We start from the raw sequence: 20,236 nt of genomic DNA, 5'->3' as shown, positions 1-20,236 counted from the left end.
TCTTTGTAAACACTAAATTTTATAAAAACAAAATAAAAAAAGAAGGAAAGTATTAAGAGTAGTAATTAAAGAGAGTTTGAAATTAAAATAACCATTATGCCTTATAGTTCTTTTGAATATTGATTCCTTTTTATTCTACATGTAGAAAAAATTTACTGTGATTATCTCAAGGGGACAGAAAAATGGAGGACTTTGCATTTCTAGGACATATATTACTTCTAGGCCATATATTATTTATAACCTCATTGTAGTTTTATTTTAAAAAGCATTATTTTTCCAAAACTTAAACATATAATCAGAGTATGATTCACTGTTAATAATAGTGAATGTATTAAACATATTTCAGACATTTCTTAGCCAAATGAGAAATATCTTGGAACAATTATCTGTTTCCATTTAGTATCTGGTACAATAAGGTGTATAGAGAAAAACATTGATTTTCAGATCACCTAAGAAAGAATTACCATTATTCTTTTTGACACTGCATTGTATGTATTTACAGTAATATAATTGCTTTCTTTTTTCAGTTGGGATTCTCACCTACCTGGATTTACTTTTAATGACCAGTTCATTCAAATATCTACTCGCCTGCCATCAGAATATATTTATGGTTTTGGGGAAGTGGAACATAAAACATTTAAGCAAGATCTGAATTGGCATACTTGGGGAATGTTCACAAAAGACCAACCACCTGGTGTAGGTACCAATATTTAACTACCCGTGAAACAACTAAGACCGCAGGCCTTTTCTTTGTAAGCTTGTACTTCGGTAATGAAATAATGACAGGGGCAAGGGACCCTCAGGAGCTGTTACAATGATTTTCTGAAAAACAAACAAAATAGTCACCATAAATTACAGGAGAAATTTAAAAATTTGATGGATGACATCACTGACTGCAGTGAGAAGTGAGGTTATGATCCAATTTCTTATCCTGTCAATTGCACAGAAAGAATGTTGAGATTTAGTTTTCCCTGCCAAGTCCACATTTACTCTCAGCTTTTACAAAATAGCTGACTAGGGTTCTCCTTGAAAATTTTTCTACTTTTTAAATAACGATTTAATGCTAACCACTTTTTAATGTTAGTTGTTTAAACAACTTTTATTTGTATCACAATAGTTCAAACTAAGGTTCTAAAGGCTGTTTTACATTTATACCAACTTGAAAGAACGTTTTACCAAAATTTACATCTATAAATTTCTTCAACATTAGTATTGACATTTTACGGTTAACATATCTTGATTCTCAATATGCAATTTTTTTTCATATTCTAATCAATTACTGGGATTCAGTGTGGATCAAAGATGTCAATTTATAAGGGATCATCAACTTACAAGTTTTGTGACCTTTGACAAGTCATTTTATGACCCTGAGAATAGGTTTTCTATTCTGAATAATGAAAAGATTTAGCAGAAAATGAGGTTAAATGTTTCATATATATAAGCTATTGTATACAAAAGATATTATTTAAAATACTATATAAAATATTACATAAACTTAGATATTATCCTACTAAGTATTTAAGGAGTTTGAGTACTTTCATCACTTTAATCATGTGTAGGGCATTTTATTATTAAAAAGAAGCACCAATTTACTAATAAATTAGGATAGCCTGTGGAAATAAACACAAGTACTCTAATACCAATGGCTTTTTACATTAGTGTGGCTATATTTGTGGGTGGGTGCTGCAAATTTGTAGCCTATTCCTTTGCATGCTCTAAAGCAGTAACTGTTTAAATAATGGTGAAGTTGTTTTTAAAGGGAAATACATTTATTTTAATTCATGCATAGTTTTTGTATGCAAAGAAGGAATATTTAAATTTCTAGGCTCAATTTTATAATGAATTTAAACATTACATTGACAAAATTCCTATGCAGTTATTATTTAAATGTGCATTATACTTATTTTCTTTATTTTAGTATAAATTTACTTCCTATGGATTTCATCCCTACCACATGTCTCTGGAAGATGAGAGTCACGCTCATGGAGTTCTCTTGCTTAATAGCAATGCAATGGGTAAACCAATCTATTTGTTGAATTTCTCATATTTCATATGACTCTTTAATAAAATAATATCTTACACATAGATAAAAACTTAATCATATTTTGGGTTTCCAGATGTTACATTTCAGCCAACTCCTGCTCTCACTTACCGTGTAATTGGAGGAATCTTGGATTTTTATATGTTTTTGGGCCCAACACCAGAAGTTGCAACAAAGCAATACCATGAAGTATGATTGAACATTTAAAAAAAATAAATTTTCTTTATAATATATAATGACTCTCTTAATTCACAAATAATGTTTTTTTCAAAGGTAATTGGTCGACCAGTCATGCCACCTTATTGGGCTTTGGGATTCCAGTTATGTCGCTATGGGTACAGAAATACTTCAGAGGTGCAGCGAGTATATGATGATATGGTGGCTGCTCAGATCCCCTATGTATGTATATCAATTTTTAAGATGGTGTTAAATGTATCATCTATAAAAGCAGAAATAAATAATTAAATACATGTACTTTAAAATTATTTTAAGAATTTGGTGATAATCAATACTTTGTTGTTTAGTGGCACCGAATGAACTGGATATGAGATTTTTATAAAAAATTTATATCAGATTGATAAACGGATAATACCTTTCCTTTTCCTTCCTTTTTTCTCCCCAGTTTCATGACTGAGTTGTGCTAAATAAGTCATTGTGCACTTGACTCTCCCTCATAAACTTTGGGTCACATAGATAAACAGACACATACCCTGTATTTTCTTTAGATGAGACTCAAAGAAAACAGGAATCTATTTCATCAACTGATGTAACAAATTACAGAGAATGAATTGGAATTGTAATTTGGAAGTTTTGCCCTGAAATAGATAATAGTCATAATGTTAGGATACGGAATTAGAAGGTTTGCAGAATATCCTCTTCCCTCAATGTTCAGGAAGTAAATATTCCTATGTAACCAGAAATAGTCAATCTCTGTCATTTTATTTTCTGCATTATAAGAAAGCCCAGGGATCCTTCTGGTAACACACTTTGAAATCTAGAATGCTTGGTGTATAAGAACTCACTCTAAAAAGAGCTAAAAGGACCTCATTAAAAGACATCAGTATCTATGTTAGAATCCAGTATATGGTTCCTGATTACATTACTATGGGAAATTAAGTATGTAGGTTGATGATACAGAAATGTGCAAGTGAAAATTTTTTTAATAAAAATGGGGGATTTTCCATTATTAGGTTCACTGTATCAGCTGTATATGTTTTGTAACACCAAAAAGAAGACACTGAGTTATTTCTATTAGGAGAAAACAATTAATGAATTTGTTATTTAGGCTTAAATTAAATATTTCATGATGAAATTCAAACATGTATTAGATTAAGCATATTTGTAAATACCAAGTTGTAAGCAATATTTTCCTTATTTAAGCTTATGCTAGTATTCCAAAAATGACTTTGGTGGGTAGTAGAAGAAGAATTTTATAATGATTGTTGGGTTTACTAATAATTATTTCTTCCCCTTTGGCAATTTAGGATTATTTTAAATCATCCTATATTTGCTTTAAGTTTCTAGAAATAGAGCAACATCTATTATTTACAAAATTCCAAATTGCCATTTAATAAAATTTCATGATTCATAAGTCCTTTACTGCTGTGTCTTTGGGAATTACATAGCAAAAAATGCTGACTTGAAGGAGTTTTTGTTTCCAAATCAAAAATACTAAATTAACCATTAACAAAACAGAACTTGTTCTTAGATTATTTTGCATCTTTACATGTTAGTTTTTTTCTTTGAAAACTGCATTACTTGATCAATTCTCTTTTAAGATCACTTAAGAAGACATTGTAACTTTCATATTGCTTTTATTTCCTCAAGTATGGCAATGTGATGCACTTATTGCAGTGATTCTTAGCCCACTACCACGATTCTTGTATCTTTCAGGATGTTCAATACACAGACATTGATTACATGGAAAGACAATTAGATTTTACAATTGGTGAAGAATTCCATGACCTTCCTCAGTTTGTTGACAAAATCAGAAATGAAGGAATGAGATATATTATTATCCTGGTCAGTATTTATATTTTATATTTTTATCTGGGTCTTATTTTGATTTTATTAAGAGTTCCTGCCTAAAGTTGGTGGTGTGTGTGTGTGTGTGTGTGTGTGTGTGTGTGTGTGTGTGTGTGTACGTACGTGTGGTGGGGGGATTATTTCAAAGTAGGAAGTAGATAACCTTGAACCCCGCTCCCAAATCTAAAACTTTCTTCCTTTAACACTTGATTTTATTTACATGGGTTGCCACCAGGTTGCCTTTACACTTAACCTTAGAGACCTAAAACTAAAGCTGGAAGTCAAAAGCAAGCTGTTTTCTAGTAATCATCCAAGCTCCAAACTGGCCTCAATTTATAGAAGCTATCACTAAGTGATGCCAGATTTTCTATTCCTATATAGTTCTCAAATCGTTCTCTGGGATTGCTTCTTATGTTGTCATGTTTTAAAATTTGCCTTCCAGTTAGTGAATCAATGGGGAGAATATTTTATCAATATCTTACAGGAAGCAAGCTAGATAATCAGAAATTCCCCTGGAGGAAAAAAAAAACACTCTAGTAATTTTGCTTGAAATCATAGTTAATGTATTTTCAAAAGTTCTTAAAATTTTCTTCTAAGGAATTGAGAGGACAGTCTAGCTAGAACACTAAAGTTTATACCATCATTCAATTTGTCAGGGCATAAGAGAGAGCAGTATAATGATAAAGTAATAATGGATAATTATAATGTTTCATAACAGCTACCCAAGTGGCTACATTTTATTCCATAGTTACCAGGTTTGTATTTCATTTTAATTTTAGGATCCAGCAATTTCAGGAAATGAAACAAAACCTTACCCTGCATTTAAAAGAGGACAGGAGAAAGATGTCTTTGTTAAATGGCCTAACACCAGTGATATTTGTTGGGCAAAGGTACTGAGTTGATATTTTGAAATAAAATAAAGTGCTATTTTGTTGAAAGTTTCTGTTTAATTAAAAAACTATTAAAATATGCTCAGAGGGAGAAATATATGGGAATGTAATGATTTAATAGCTAATAAGTAAACTCTGGGTTCAATTCAGATTACTAGAAACAGAAAACTAATTCATGCAAGTCATGTGTCTACTTTATCATTCAAATTGTAATTCATTATATTTCTTTTATTATAAAAGTACCATTAATAAGATGGCTATTTATTATTTTGTACTGAAGGAATCACTTAAATTTTTGTACTTCTCTTAAAAATATCTCATTCATAAAAGAAATAATGTTTTAAAAGCTATTCTTCTATTACTGACTTGAACAAAGAATATAATTCACTGTATTTCATTCAAGCAATAATATTCAGATCTGGGTATATTAATATATTATAGAAAATACTCTGATTTGGCTTACATTTAAAAGAGTAAGGAAAAGAAATGTTCACATGTCATAATAGAATGAAAAAATATAATAACAAATTCCCCTAATTAGAGACATAATTAAATGCAATGTGGCATCTGTTTTGGATCTTGGACCAAAATAGGACAGTGGTGATAAAAGTGGTTAAATTCAAACATGGCCTATTGTGTTAATGTTAATTTCTTGCTTTTGAAGACTGTACAGTATTTATAAATCTGTTAACTTTAGGGGAGGTAGTGTGCAGGGTATAGAAAAGCTTTAGGTATAATTTTTGCAGCTTTTCTGTAAGTCTGACAATCTTTCAAAATAAAAAGGTAAAAATAAAATAGAAAAAATCCTATGATGAATTTAGTGAAAAGTCATGATCTTGTAATAAAATGCAATATAGAGTATGACATATTGGCCATAGAAAGGGATTATTTACTTTCTACTTTCTTCTCATTCTATATTCATATACATTTTCTCAGATTTCTACCCTATTTCCTTTAGAAAACTACTCTGTATCAGCAACTAATCCCTTGTAGGTAATTAGTCCTTTGGGGATTATTTACATCTTTTATGGGACTTTCTGATTTCTACAACATAGATTCAAATTCCCAGAGCTTTTGGTGTGATTGAATCTGGGCTCTGTTTTGCATGTTTGTGCTTGGGGTAAAGGAAAACCCTGGTAGGCAGGGAGGCAAGGGCAGTAGTGGAGGGTGAGAGAGGAGATTCAGTATTAACTGTGAAAACCAGAAAAGTATATTTGTCCCTATATGACACCATTCAACTCAGGTCTCCAATTCCTGTCAAATAAAAATATATTCATTATTTTCAGGTTTTAATACTAGAGCAATTGTATAAACAGTTTTAATATACCACATTAAATTAAGTTTAGAATATGCTTTTGATATTATTTATTGATCAGCACTTTGGTTACATGCATTGCTTTCAAATCACTACTTACTACAAAGTTTGGCTTTCTTTTTCTTATTTGCTATATTAAAGATGAAATTACTATGGAAAAAAAGAATAGTCCACAAACTGTATATATATATATATATATGAAAACAAACCAAAAAAACTAGTTAATGAATTACTGATCTGGGGATTTTGAGTCTATAATATGCCTTCAAAACTCTATTATACTTTATTTATAACAAAGTCATATCATACTGAATTAGTTTTGAACTGTTTTCCCTTTTTCTTTTCTTTTTGTAGGTTTGGCCAGATTTGCCCAATGTAAAAATAAACGAAAGTCTATCTGAAGATGAAGCTGTTAATGTAAGTTTTACAGTAATTATGTAATTAAAAGAAACTCAGCACTTACTTTAATGATCACTTTGACCAATAATTCAATTAGAATACTTTCCTTAAGAAACTAGATGGCTTATTTTCTAATATTCTAATTGGACCGTATTTAAATCAATTTATTTAAATATTCAGATATATAAAATTTAAGAATGTTAAAATCATATGAAGTATGTTTTTTGACCATAGTGGAATGAAACTAAAATCATTATCAGAAGGAAAACCAGAAAATTTAAAACTGTGTGGAAATTAAACAACATGTTTTTGAACAACAAATGGGTCAAAGAAGAAATCAAAAGGGAAATTAGAAAGTATCTTAGAAAAACAAAAATGAAAATACAACATACCAAAGCTTATGGGATGCAGTCAATTCAGTACCAAAATGGAAGCTGATCACATTACCACCTACTTTAAAAATGAAGAAAATTTTGAAATAAACAACCTAACTACACCTCTAGGAACTAGGAAAAGAAAAACAAACTAAGCCGAAATCTAGTAGAAAAAAGGAAATAATAAAGAGTAGGCCAGAAATAAATGAAATAAAGAATATCAAAACCATAGAAAAATCAATGAGACTAAAAATTCACAATCAATCTTTTAGGTACATCAAATTATAATTCACTCTCAAACTTTTAGGTACATCAAATTATAATCATTAAATCATACAAGTTTATGTAAGCATGAAAACTTCGAGGTACATTCATGCTTAAAACTTACCAAATTATTTCTAAAGTAAACTCAAAGAATTATTGAACGATGTTGTTGATAAAAGTCAGTTTTCTCTCAGTTGGTGTTTTACCCATTACTCTTTTGGAATATTGATACACTGAAGAAGAAAGCATGGCTTCTTTAGGTAGATTTTGGAGAGCGTCATGAATTTACAGTAGCTTATGTAGAATCACTTGGAATAATTTTCCAAAAAGGTATTAAAATTGTTGGATCACACATTCCTGATGAAATTTCTGGATATAACCAATGATTTGTATTAAAGCAATAAAAGCAGTCCCTGAAAGAATAAAATAGAGAGAAAAATGAATGAATTGCTGAAAGAGTAGAACAATGTAAGTTAAACAAAATACGGTGTTACTTTTCTTATTGTTTCTCACTGTGATCTAGGGGACATCCTAGCCTAGAAAATATTCATTGACTATAAACCCATTGAGCCTTCTAACCTTATGAGTAAATGTAATTATTGAGCAAAATGATAAAATGAAGTCCAACTCTAAAAAATGATATACGTATTTTGTAAATCCCTATATTCTCTACTTTGTGCATTTTCTCTATGCACAATGCCCTTTCATATCCTGTTCATAGAGAAGCCTTGATCTTGCAGTTACCACATTGTCTTAGTATGACAGGAAAGTGTACAGGTAGCAATGTTTTTCAGGTAATTGATCTACCTCCAGAAGGTCAATCCTGTGTAACATACAAATTCTTACCTTGGCATTTATATGGACAGTCTGGCAAGTAGGGAATTGGTAAAGAAAGGAGTAAATCACTTGGATGGGAAGGCTAAGTTGTGAGAGAGAAAGACAAAGAGATGGGGATGGTGGAATAATATGTTGGTTCTGGAAGGGCAGAAAGCTGGGGAAAATTTTTCAGAAAACATGCTAAACCAAGGTCCTTTCCTTCCCGGCCATACTCCACAAAAGTAAGCCAGCAGTATAGGACTCTAAAGATCAGGAGAAAAACTTTCTTGTGACTCTAAGAAGCACTGAAAATATATTTCTATGTGTTTTAAACTGTTTCTTTACAATCCATATATGACCCCAAGACTGCTCTCTCCTCTCCCCTGTTTGTTTCTCCCTCTTTTTATTCTTCATTGCTGCTGGGGCAGTTAGAGGAAAATAATATATATCATATACTTCAAGTTGAGATCAGGTTGCCTTCATTTTTACTTGTGCACAATTTGTGAATCTGACAGATTAATAAATGTCTGACTTAGACACATGTAGTCTATCACTTTCTACATATGGGTCTGAATTTTGTTTTTACAGGCTTCCAGAGCCCATGTAGCTTTTCCAGATTTCTTCAGGAATTCCACAGTGGAGTGGTGGGCAAGGGAAATTAATGATTTCTACAATAACCAGATGAAATTTGATGGTTTGTGGATTGTAAGTAAACTTTGAGCACTTTTTATTTTAAGTTGCTTATTGTGTAGTGATTATGAAAAATTTTCTTACTAAATTCTAATAATATCAACAAAGTATACTCTGTAAAAATTAGCTCACTCATTTTATCTGTTGAACTTTCTTATGCAAAGGACTGTTAAAATACAGTTTTAACAACTCAATTTATGTATATGTTATTTCCTATTGAATATTTTCAACTTGACAAAGAAAAGAAGATAGACTTTTTTTTCTACCATTCATACATGCTCATAAACATTTATTTTCATTCAATGTAGGAAAAAAATCTCACATTCAGTTGTCAGTCTTTGGTATAAAAAATCATAATCTTACAAGCTTAGCAAAATTATCCTTCAAACAACCTCCTAAATTTAAGGGTAACTTTAAATTATTGGTAATAAGATTTTTAGTAATATAATTTTGCATAAAAAAGAATTTAACAGAAGTGAATATTTAATACAAGAGATTTTACAAAATACTTCTCTAGTTTTTTGGAGGTGACATTTCTTACTCAGTAGATTTTTCAATAATCATGCATTTATTTACTCATTTTTTAATTGAGAAAACCTTTATAGAGGCACTGTTATGTGCAGGCCTTATACATAAATTTGCATAAAGCATAGTTTCTTAATTAATTGGAAATATAGGTATAATTTATTTATTAAGTTATGTACTATAAGGGATTATATTAAATATACTCCCAAGAATGTTATCTTGACCTAGAAAAGATAACCTTTTTTCTCATGGAGTATCACCTTTAAGTAATAGCTAATTTATATAGTCAGGTGATGGCTCCTTTATATATGTCTACTGAAATCATGAAATGTATGCTCAGTAGAGATAATCTTTGAAGTTTCTGTATTTGTAAACTATATCTTTTGTTTTGAAAAATCACAGACCATGGCTTTTGGAAAAAAGCAGTAGATACAAGGCTTCAGGGTAGAGGTGGAAAGAAGAATATGGGGGAATATACATTATAGTAACTTAATTTTATGTCTGGAAAAACAGAAAACTATTCACTTTTATATGTATATTGTATCTGTGGAGAAAAATAGGGTCTTTTGTGTTTTTCAAAGGAGACATGAATTGTAAAAAAGAATTACTGAGCTAAACTAAATTCTTTGATATTATTGAAATGCTGTTTCTGTTTTGCTTTTTAGAATAATAAATGTGCTATTATTCAAATATGCTATTTTAATTTATTGGCTCTTTTAATTAGTCCTTTTGACAATATACTTTCCATATTTGTTTTTGTTTTTTCTAGTTAATTTTTTTAATTGAATTATGGTTGATACACATTATTGGTCTCAGGTATACAAAATTGTGGTATAATAGTTATATACATTACCAAATGCTTACCATAATAAGTGTAGTTAACATCTGTCATAATACAGAGATATTACAATATTATTGATTATATGCCTTAGTCTGTACTTTCATCCTTGTGATTTTATAATTTTATAAAATATATTTTATAATTAGCAGGTTATACATTCATCCCCTTTACCTATTTCACCCATTCCCATACCCCTTCATATGGAAACTTCCATTCTCTTCTGTTTATGAGTATATTCCTCTTTTGTTGTTTGTTCATTTTTTTTTTATATTCTAGTTATAAGTGAAATCAGATGGTATTTCATTTAATATAATACTCTCTAGGTCCATTCATGTTATTGCAAATGGCAAGATTTCATTCTTTTTTATACCTGAATAATAATCCATTGTCTATATGTAACACATCTTCTTTATCCATTCATCTTTCAGTGGTCACTAAGTTGATTCTGTATCTTAGCTATTGTAAATAATGCTGCAGTAACACAGGGAAGGGCGCATATATCTTTCTGAACTAATGATTTTGTTTTCTTTATTTAAATACCCAGAAGTAGAATTACTGGGTCATATGGTATTGTTTTCCATAGTGGCTGCACCAGTTTACAGTCCCACTAACAGTGCACAAGTTTCTCTTTTCTCTATATTCTCTCCAACATTTGTTATTTCTTATCTTTTTGATAATTGCCATTCTAAAATGGTATGAGGTGATATCTTGTTGTGGTTTTAATTTGCAGTTCTCTGGTGATTAATGATGTTGATCACCTTTCATGTGCCTATTGGCCATCCGTATGACTTCTTTGGAAAAACATCTAATTAGATCTGCTGCCCGTTTTTTAATCAAATTGTTTGTTTTTGGTGTTGAGTTGTATGGGTTCTTTATGTATTTTGGACATTAGCCCCTTATCAGATATATATCATTGGCAAATATCTTTTTCTATTCAGTAAGTTGTCTTTTTGTTTTGTTGATGTTTCCTGGGCTATGCTGAAGTTTTTTAGTTTGATGTAGTCCCACTTATTTATTTTTTCTTTTGCTTCCCTTGCTCAGGGACACATAACTCAAAAAAAATTACTAGTGTTGATGTTCAGGTGTTTACTGCCTGTATTTTATTCTAGGAGCTTTATGTTTTCAGGTCTTTAGTCTTTTTTGAGATTATTTTTGTGTATGATAATAAGACACTGATACAGTTTTATCTTTTTGCATGTAAATGGTCAGTTTTTCCCACACCATTTATTGAAGAGAGTGCCTTTCTCCCATTGTATATTCCTGCCTCCTTTGTCATAGATTATTGGCCATAGAAGCATGAGTTTTTTTTTCTTTTTCTGGGCTTTTTATTCTCTTCCATTTATCTGTGTGTCTATTTTTATTCCAGTAGCATACTGTTTTGATTACAGTAGCTTTTAGTATAGTTTAAAATCAGGGTTCATGATACCTCCAGCTTTGTTCTTTCTCTAAATTTGTTTTTTGTTTACTTTTCTCTTTTTCTTAAAGGATATGAATGAACCGTCAAGTTTTGTAAGTGGAACAGTTACTTATCAATGCAGAAATAAGGAGCTAAATTATCCACCTTATATACCAGGTACAATATTGTTGCTATGTCTTTGAACTTATCGTGTTATTACTTATTATTAACCAGATTTATATATTTTATGATGTAGAGAACAAAACTCACATCCCCAATTTTCACTACCTATCTATACACAGGACTGTACCTTAACCCATTACCAATATTATTTAATACTCTTTAAAGAAGAAAAATCAAGAAACATGCTTTATCCATGTGAACACATTTTTAAGTTTGCTAGAAATTATTATTTTGATTTCCTTAAGTATCTTTCCAGATTTGAAAATTCTCAATATTCTTAAAGGCAAAAAAACTAAAAGCTTTTATAAAAGACTTTGAAATCTTTTTCTTTACTATGAAAAAAATGAAAGAATATAACAACATTTCTTTAGTTCCTGACCTAGGGGAGAAAGGTCTATTCCTTCAATGTATATTCATTCTCATGCTCTTAAATAGGTAATAAAGCTCATAAACTGTTAACATCTAAAGTGATGGCAAAGCCCTGAAATAAATTTTTGGCTGAGCAAAAGTGAATCAAAAAATAGTGTTGTTATAGCATTCACCTGGTGTTTAACCCCAGGGTTTCATGCTACCAAATGGATATTTTTTAATAAAAATTTATTTAATCTTTATTTATTGTCTAAATGTGTAAAATATAGTAAACATGTAGGAGTACACTCATATTTCAGGGTTTTTTAAATTCATGTCATCAATAACATTTTTTTTTACTCAGTAAAATTTTTCACATATTTTTCAGTCACGATTGTAACTGAATCAGACCTTTCATTTTTCACTGGTTCTCTCCAGATATCACAAAAAGAAGTGCTGGATTACATTTCAGAACTATGTGTATGGAGACTGAACAAATTCTTAGTGATGGATCATCAGTTTTGCATTACAATGTTCATAATTTATATGGATGGTCACAAATGAAACCTACTTATGAGTAAGCAATGCTCATAATTACTCTTACTATCTTTTAGATATTAGATTTAATAATACCTACCTTAATTGTTCTTCCCTACTGCCTTTATCTGATAACATTTTCCTTCTCAATATTCTCTGTAACTTACTTGTTCCATCCCACTTAGAATAATTGCATTTTTCTCTCTCTCCTTACTCTCTTTCTCATGTATCATTGTTTTAAGTTTTTACCCCATCCAAAAAGAATACTGAATGATTTTTATTTTGCTCCCCACCGTGTATCCACCTCATAGTAGCAAAGTGCCTAGCAAATAGTAAGTGCTCAATGGACTGCTTTTAATGAGGAAATGAGTAAATAATATGTAATTTGATATTATTAATTAAAACATTAAAGTTGGCTAACTCTGTTATTTAAACCCATTATTAGCAAATTAGAGTATGTGTGAATGATCTAGAGCTTAAACTTTAATGTCCATATTAAACAAACCCTTCTGTAAGGCCAGTGATGATGGAACACAGGCAAGTCTTTTGAGTTTCAGTGTTTATTACCACTGTCTAAAAATCTTCCTGCAATGATAGAAATGTTCTTTAATTCTGGGTTGTCCAATATGGTAGCTACTAGCCATATATAGCTGGTAAGCAACGAGACTAGTTGATAATTCAAGGATGGAATTTTAAATTGTGTTTAATTTTAACAAAAGTAAACTCAAATAGCCCCATGTCCTCAGCAGCTGCCATATTACACAGTGAAGCTCTAGATCACTGGCTCCTAAATGCACATTGTAACCACCAGGAGATTTTCAGTAAATGCTGATTTAATTGGTCTGTACTATAACTTAAGCATCTGAATTTAAAAAAAATTTCCCAGGTTGTTCTAATTAGCATCCAGTGTTGAAACACTGCTGTAATATATGACTGAAGTTGGTGGAATAATGAAAAGCATTTTGGAGAAAAGACCATGGGAAATATTTCCTCACTCAATGAAACATGCTTATCTCATTTCTAGCACCAGACTCTTTTTCAACCTAAAATATGGAAATTATTTAAGAAATTGTAGGGAATTATAGGTAAATTTCTAAATAGTTGATATACAAAGGTATTTGGGGATGTTTAAAATCCATTTTAACTCTTAAATAACATTATGGAAAATATTGGTACAATCTTCTGAAGAACATCCCTTAATGTAAAAGCATAATACTTTTCTTTAATAATGTTAACACTGCTTCTGTCCACAACGTTTTTCAGTAGAGGTTTCAATCACATTTTAAATTTAAATTAAACAGATTACTAAGTTTTAAATGTTGACTTAGAAATAGCCTGATTTACATATAGTCATATATTTTTCATATGTTTTAGATAAAAAAGATTCTTAATGTTTAATTTTTTTAGTTATACAAAAAAAAATGTTGCTGAATTCTCCTTCAGAAATTTTAGAGACTAAATAGAGTCATTATATGCTCAAAGACACTGATAAATATTAAAAGGCACTGGAGGTAAATTATATTTACATTTAAGCAAACGACACAGAGGAAAGACTTTTTATTTATCACTGGGGAAACCTGACAGGATTAAAAACTTTTCTTCTTCTTCAAGACATCCATTCTGTAGCATTTCATTGTATCTTTTTGTGACTTTCTTTCAAGAAAGTTTGACATCCAACTATTCTTGCTACTGTGCTTTTCACTTAACATGAAACAAACAAACCAAGGAAAGAGTAGAATGAGTGGATTCAGAAACAGAAAATAAATAATCAGCTTGAAAAATTGAAAACAATTTTAGAGAAAGAACCTTGGATACCAGTGGAAACTGAAAACATTTCTTATTAAATCCTACTCAAAAGTTTTCAGTTTTCAATTTAAATATATAATTTTTAACTAAATGCCTAATACTTTTATAATAATAATTTAGAATGGAATAAAAAGGTCAATAGATATAAATTATTTTCTGAGTTATTCCTAGACACTGGTGAGTTGACAAATTGGAAAATAATATTGCTTTCTTAGGTTTAATGTATCTACCTGGAAAATTAAGAGTGCATTCTTTAGGTGGGGAATTGTATACTATAGGAAGTGGCCTCTTCTTACAACTTTTTTAATGAAAAATTACACTGGTGTAGACAAAAATAAATGGAATTTGGAAGTTCTCATGGTTTTCAGATTTACTTTCTATTAATTAACTGTTAGTCACCTGAACAAACAGTGAACATATGTCTCATAGACATTACTTTCTGATTAATATAGCTGAGTTTAATATTGATACTGTTTTAAAAAAATGACATCTGAATCCATTAAACTACTTTCACACCATCTTCTCACTAAAGGAAATTTCAAATTTAAGGTTTTTTTATGCACTCAAAAACAATGAAAATATTTCAGTTACAAAAAACTTGGCTCTCCAACCCTACAACTAAAACTGAAATTATATTTTCTGATCTAATCAGGAGACTTTGTGATGTGAAATAGGCAAGTTACTGTTTCTAATAGATATTGATTATATAATACTGAATGTTTTGCTGTGGATTAATTCAATAAAATCTTTACTTTTCAGAAAATTATTAAATAATATTGAGAAAAACAATCTTGTAATAACCTTCAAATAATTTAATACCATTAAATCAAAAATAGAAGTATCTGGTGTATACTTATCATTTGATTTCACCATCAATTAAAAACAATAACATAATGTAGGGGGGGGCACAGTATAGAACAGAGAAGACAAATAGTGACTCTATAGCATCTTACTATGCTGATGGACAGTGACTGTAAGTGGGTATGTGATGGAGACTTGATAATGGGGGAAATCTAGTAACCACAATGTTGCTCATGTGATTTTATATTAATGATGCCAAAAGAAACAAAATGTGGCTCTTGTAAATCCACTCTTGTAAATAGTGTTTTCCCTTTAGAAGGACTTTTTTCCAGTAATTTAAAATATTTTTATAATTTCCTAGTTACTCTCCAAAAAAACTCTCATGTAGACAATCATAAACATTCAAAAATATTTCTGTAACACATTAAAATCCTGTCTATAAGCTGAATTTTCCAGCAATCTGGTAACAGAGGACAAACTGTTTAATGGTTGAGAAGTGTTTTTTAAAAATAAGTTCACTGTGACTAAACTAAAATATGAAACATCAGAAATATTTAGAAAATATTTATACTTACGGGATTTTAAATTATATATTTTCAGTGGCAACATGATCAAATGATTTCTCACAGGAAATGTTCTGTGAATGGTTACGGAGGAGATTCTTCTAATGCAAGAGATTAGACTTCTCATAAAAGGAAATTATTGAGAAAATACTTTATACAGAATTCTCAATCAAAAATATTACAAGGCACATGTTCAGTTATTAATTTAAAGGCTCAGTAAAGAAGTTTTGCAGAAATAAGAAATACAATAGAAAAAAATTCATTCAAAAATATGTACCTCTTGCATGTGAACAAATTAAGAAATTGGGACAACTCTATCCTTGTAAATAATCTTTATATTAGTTAACTAAAATTAATGTTTGCAGATTAAACAAACATTTTAATTTTTAATGATGTAAATTTTAAATTTGAGTTTGAATTTTTAATCTAAATTTCTAGATTGATCAATTCTTTTATCCTTTGTATAAATACACATTCATTTCTTATTAAATGTCAGAAAATATCTGGGATGTATATGAAGTATATTGTTCCTAAATTGACTAGATCCTTTATATTTGTTACAGGATAGGAAGCAATAAAGATGATTTTCTTAATTGATTTTTTAAAACAGGAGACATATGTACTAGTAGAAATTTTGAGTTAGCAAATACAATGTCTCTATTATCAATGGGTGATTCAGTATATCAATTTATGTCTGTTTAAAACATTTTTAGTTTCCTATAATTTTGATTTGAGATATTCGTTAGTTGATAATAAGTTTCTTGAGCTACTTTTTTATATGCCAAGCACGATATATGGTGTAAGGAATACAAAGAAGATTAAGATATTGTCCTTAGCAATCTCAGGAATCTCATGGTTTCACTGAAAAAGCTTTATATATAAACAAATCAGTATGAACACTGTGGTCCATGCTGTAATAGGGTAATGATTATGTTAGTGAATTGTAAAATCTTAATTAGGTATTTGAAGTATTTTTTCCTGATGTTGTTCTGGAAAATAGCTACCAATTCATATACATTTTACTTTGAATAATATAAAATCAAACATTTTATTCCCAATTTTATAAACTGGAATTTTATATATAATATCAATTATAGGGAATATATAAAAATACTTTTATGTATATTTAATTACATGTTGTATATAATTATATGTTATATGTATTATATTTATTTGATTTTATATTATGTATTTATATATATAGTATATTTTATGTATATTTATTTATAAGTATATATAAAATTATACTTGGCATAATTATATTTTATATATAGAATTAACATGATATTTTTCTATTTTAGATACTCTTATAGTATTAGAGAAATGCACACAACATAAAACACTGCATGTATTATATTATTCTTAGCACTAGAATATCTTATAAAATGCATAAGTCATTATGTCACTCTCTGAAGACTGATGAGGGGAGAAATGAAAAAAATATGACCTGATTTGTAAAATCCATTCTCTTGAGATCTGGCTTTGGATAGATTCTGTACTTGAAATAGAACAATTATTTTTATTTTTAAGCTCCAGGAAAGGCTTGCTCTCTTTGAACTACCCTCTAAAACAGGGAGTATTATAGCATAGATTCTCTGCAGAGTAATATGGAGAATAAGTATTGACAAATTATAATTAAGATGGTTGGAACAATCAATAGTTAGAGCCCAGATTTTTATTCAAGGGAACACATTTACGTACAATAAAATGAGTTTATTAAAAAACTCACAATATGATTAGTTAGTTGATATGGTAATATCAATAGTTAAATTCATTGTGCAGAATGATAAAGGCCACTTACACATGTCACTCTGGTGTATGTTGGAAGAAAAGATGTCCTTCATCCCTGTGAGGAATTTATAGTGTAATGAGTAAGACTCATAAAAAGCTAGCTGTAATAAGATAAAATGTAGACACCATAAATCAAATATCTTTTTTAATGAATTGGTCATAAATAGAAATATCTGAAGAAAATACCTTGTGTAAAAACTCATAGATCCTTCTTTATCTAATTCAGTGCACTGCAGAAGACAACTGGCAAAAGAGGAATTGTCATTTCTCGTTCCACATATCCTACTTCAGGACAATGGGGGGGCCACTGGCTGGGAGACAACTATGCACGATGGGACAATTTGGACAAATCGATCATTGGTATGTGTCACTATTTTTATCGTTATACTTTTGAGTTTTCCATTAGTTATTCACTTTTGCTGGTGTTAGTTCATATACCTGGGAAGTTCTTCTCAGAAATAGGTCTTTGGCATCATGTTTTATGACAAAGAGCGTCATGAATAGGCAGTGAAGCAGGAAGCAGAATCTGGGGTGCTGTGTGAAAACTAATGGTATACAACTAGTTTATTTTGAGAAATAATTTCATCCCTTTCAGTCACAGCTTCCTGGCTAGAAATGGCAGGAGTTCAGAAAGATGCCATTTAGAGCTAAGAATAGAAATGAACAGAAATTCTTGATTCTATGGAATAAGAATCACTCATAAATCATAAAGAATTAGAAGCACTTCAACCTAAATTTTGACAGAGTTTTTTGACCATGGTTGGAAAAAGTAAATAAAACATTATCATTTTAAAGGGCAAATGGATACTTTTCTGTTTCAGATCTAGTCCTAAAATTTCATTACTATTTATATTAGGATTCTAGGAAAGCACTTAATGTTTAGAAACATTCCTTTAAAAGAAGAACTGAGAAATCATATACATTCTATTTCACTGAAGTTTAAAAGGAATTTATTTAGTAGGGATAATTTAATTTGTTTCAAATGGTGAAACCTATAGTTAATAATTACAGAGACAACATTTTATTTTAAAAAATGAGACCAAGGAACCACTGCCACTTTCTTCTTATACTTCCATGTGCTCATAACAGTTTTGTGCTTTAAATATGTCATCTTTAAAGTGTCAACAAAGCATATAGAGTCTTATTTTTATAAAAGTCATCAACACTGTAAAGCAAAAAAATTTATGAATATTACAAGAAGAAATGTAATCTGAAAAATATTTCATTGAATTAGAGTTGATGTTATAAATGGAAATTTTTCAAATACAAAAAAGAAAATATCAAAATAAATGAAATAGTAACTAAGACTTTTTTCCTAATGTTTTTAGGTATGATGGAATTTAGCCTCTTTGGAATATCATATGTAAGTAACTCTATTCCTTTTATCTTCATGGCTTGTAAATATTAGGAAACAAAGTATTGAAATTAATTAATATAACAATATATTTTAGACTGGAGCAGATATCTGTGGTTTCTTCAACAATTCAGAATATCAGCTCTGTGCCCGCTGGATGCAACTTGGAGCATTTTATCCATACTCAAGAAATCACAACGTTGCATTTACTAAAGTATGTAACTAACACATTTTCTTGCATTTCTTTCCCTCCATAAGTTTAGAAGTTTTTTAATAGAATTCATCTTCCCTGGCTGGTTTCCAGATGAGTTCTTTGAAACTCTTTACAGTTACTGAGGGTATCTCAGCTCATTACTTTGAGAATATTCAGGCACGGGTTACTTTTCTTTATACTTTTGGGTTCAAGACTTGGTTAGCTGGCATACTTAACTGTTCTGTACAATTTCGGAGTAGCAAGGAAAACCAAAAAACAACAAATTAACTGTCTTGCAAACTGGGACAGAACAATTAAAAAAATCAGCCTCCAATGAAATAATTAAAAGTGAGAAGTCATTGCAAATTCTACTCTTAATTCATGAAGTGGGCAGATTTAAAGGCAAAATTTAAAATAAAGAGTTGAGAAATTGAGGGGAAAAAAAGAAAAGTAATTATGAGAATTAATTCCTATGTGGTGGCACAACCATACATATGACTAAATTGTCTGGAGGAACTAAATTGTCTGGAGTGAGAGGGAAGGCAGTACTAAAAAATATGGAAAAGTATAAACAACTAGAGGCAATATCTAACTAAGCTCTAAATTTGGGATATGACTTTCAGTGAAGATGTTCAGAAGAAAGATAAATTATCAAAATGAACCTCATGGAAGGGTTGTAGATAGATCTGGTCTTTGAAGGACTGGTTCTAACTATAGTAACTGAATGGTGGACCTTGTCATGTGTTGTGAAATCTTTGTCTCACTCCTGGGAAAATTTAGTCTGAATAAAAAGGAGGTTTTATTTATTTTAGAAAATGATAATATATGAAAAGATAGGCAGTATGGGATGACATTTTGGAAGAATTTGGAAGTTGGGCAGTAGAGACATAACTTGACATATTTTAACAGGAAATTTTGTCATCATTAATGCAATTTAGAAAGGTGTAATATTGGAAAAGTGGGGCATGAATCAATAAGAGCTTGGACAGTGATTCATTCAACAAGAATGTATTGAGAGCCTACTATTTAGTATTTACAAAGTCATTGTCCTATGATTGATATAATGTAGGAAGGATAGAGGAAA

At 30.0% G+C, this 20,236-nt stretch overlaps 1 protein-coding gene across 1 annotated transcript in view; it reads left to right on the top strand.

The window, feature by feature from the left end:
• The window catches only part of SI (sucrase-isomaltase), an 84,972-nt gene that overhangs the window by 51,745 nt on the left and 12,991 nt on the right, over positions 1-20,236 (top strand). Inside the window, exons 28-40 of the mRNA XM_036906253.2 lie at positions 528-696; positions 1,919-2,015; positions 2,118-2,230; positions 2,315-2,440; positions 3,935-4,063; positions 4,846-4,956; positions 6,626-6,688; positions 8,713-8,829; positions 11,666-11,753; positions 12,546-12,684; positions 17,832-17,965; positions 18,934-18,968; positions 19,057-19,173. Of these exons, the coding sequence (XP_036762148.2) occupies positions 528-696; positions 1,919-2,015; positions 2,118-2,230; positions 2,315-2,440; positions 3,935-4,063; positions 4,846-4,956; positions 6,626-6,688; positions 8,713-8,829; positions 11,666-11,753; positions 12,546-12,684; positions 17,832-17,965; positions 18,934-18,968; positions 19,057-19,173 (1,438 nt within the window). The remainder of the gene's footprint in view (positions 1-527; positions 697-1,918; positions 2,016-2,117; positions 2,231-2,314; positions 2,441-3,934; positions 4,064-4,845; positions 4,957-6,625; positions 6,689-8,712; positions 8,830-11,665; positions 11,754-12,545; positions 12,685-17,831; positions 17,966-18,933; positions 18,969-19,056; positions 19,174-20,236) is intronic.

This window comes from Manis pentadactyla, chromosome 1, assembly GCF_030020395.1.
Source record: "Manis pentadactyla isolate mManPen7 chromosome 1, mManPen7.hap1, whole genome shotgun sequence".
NCBI lineage: Eukaryota > Metazoa > Chordata > Mammalia > Pholidota > Manidae > Manis > Manis pentadactyla.
This window is presented reverse-complemented; position numbering and strand designations above follow the sequence as displayed.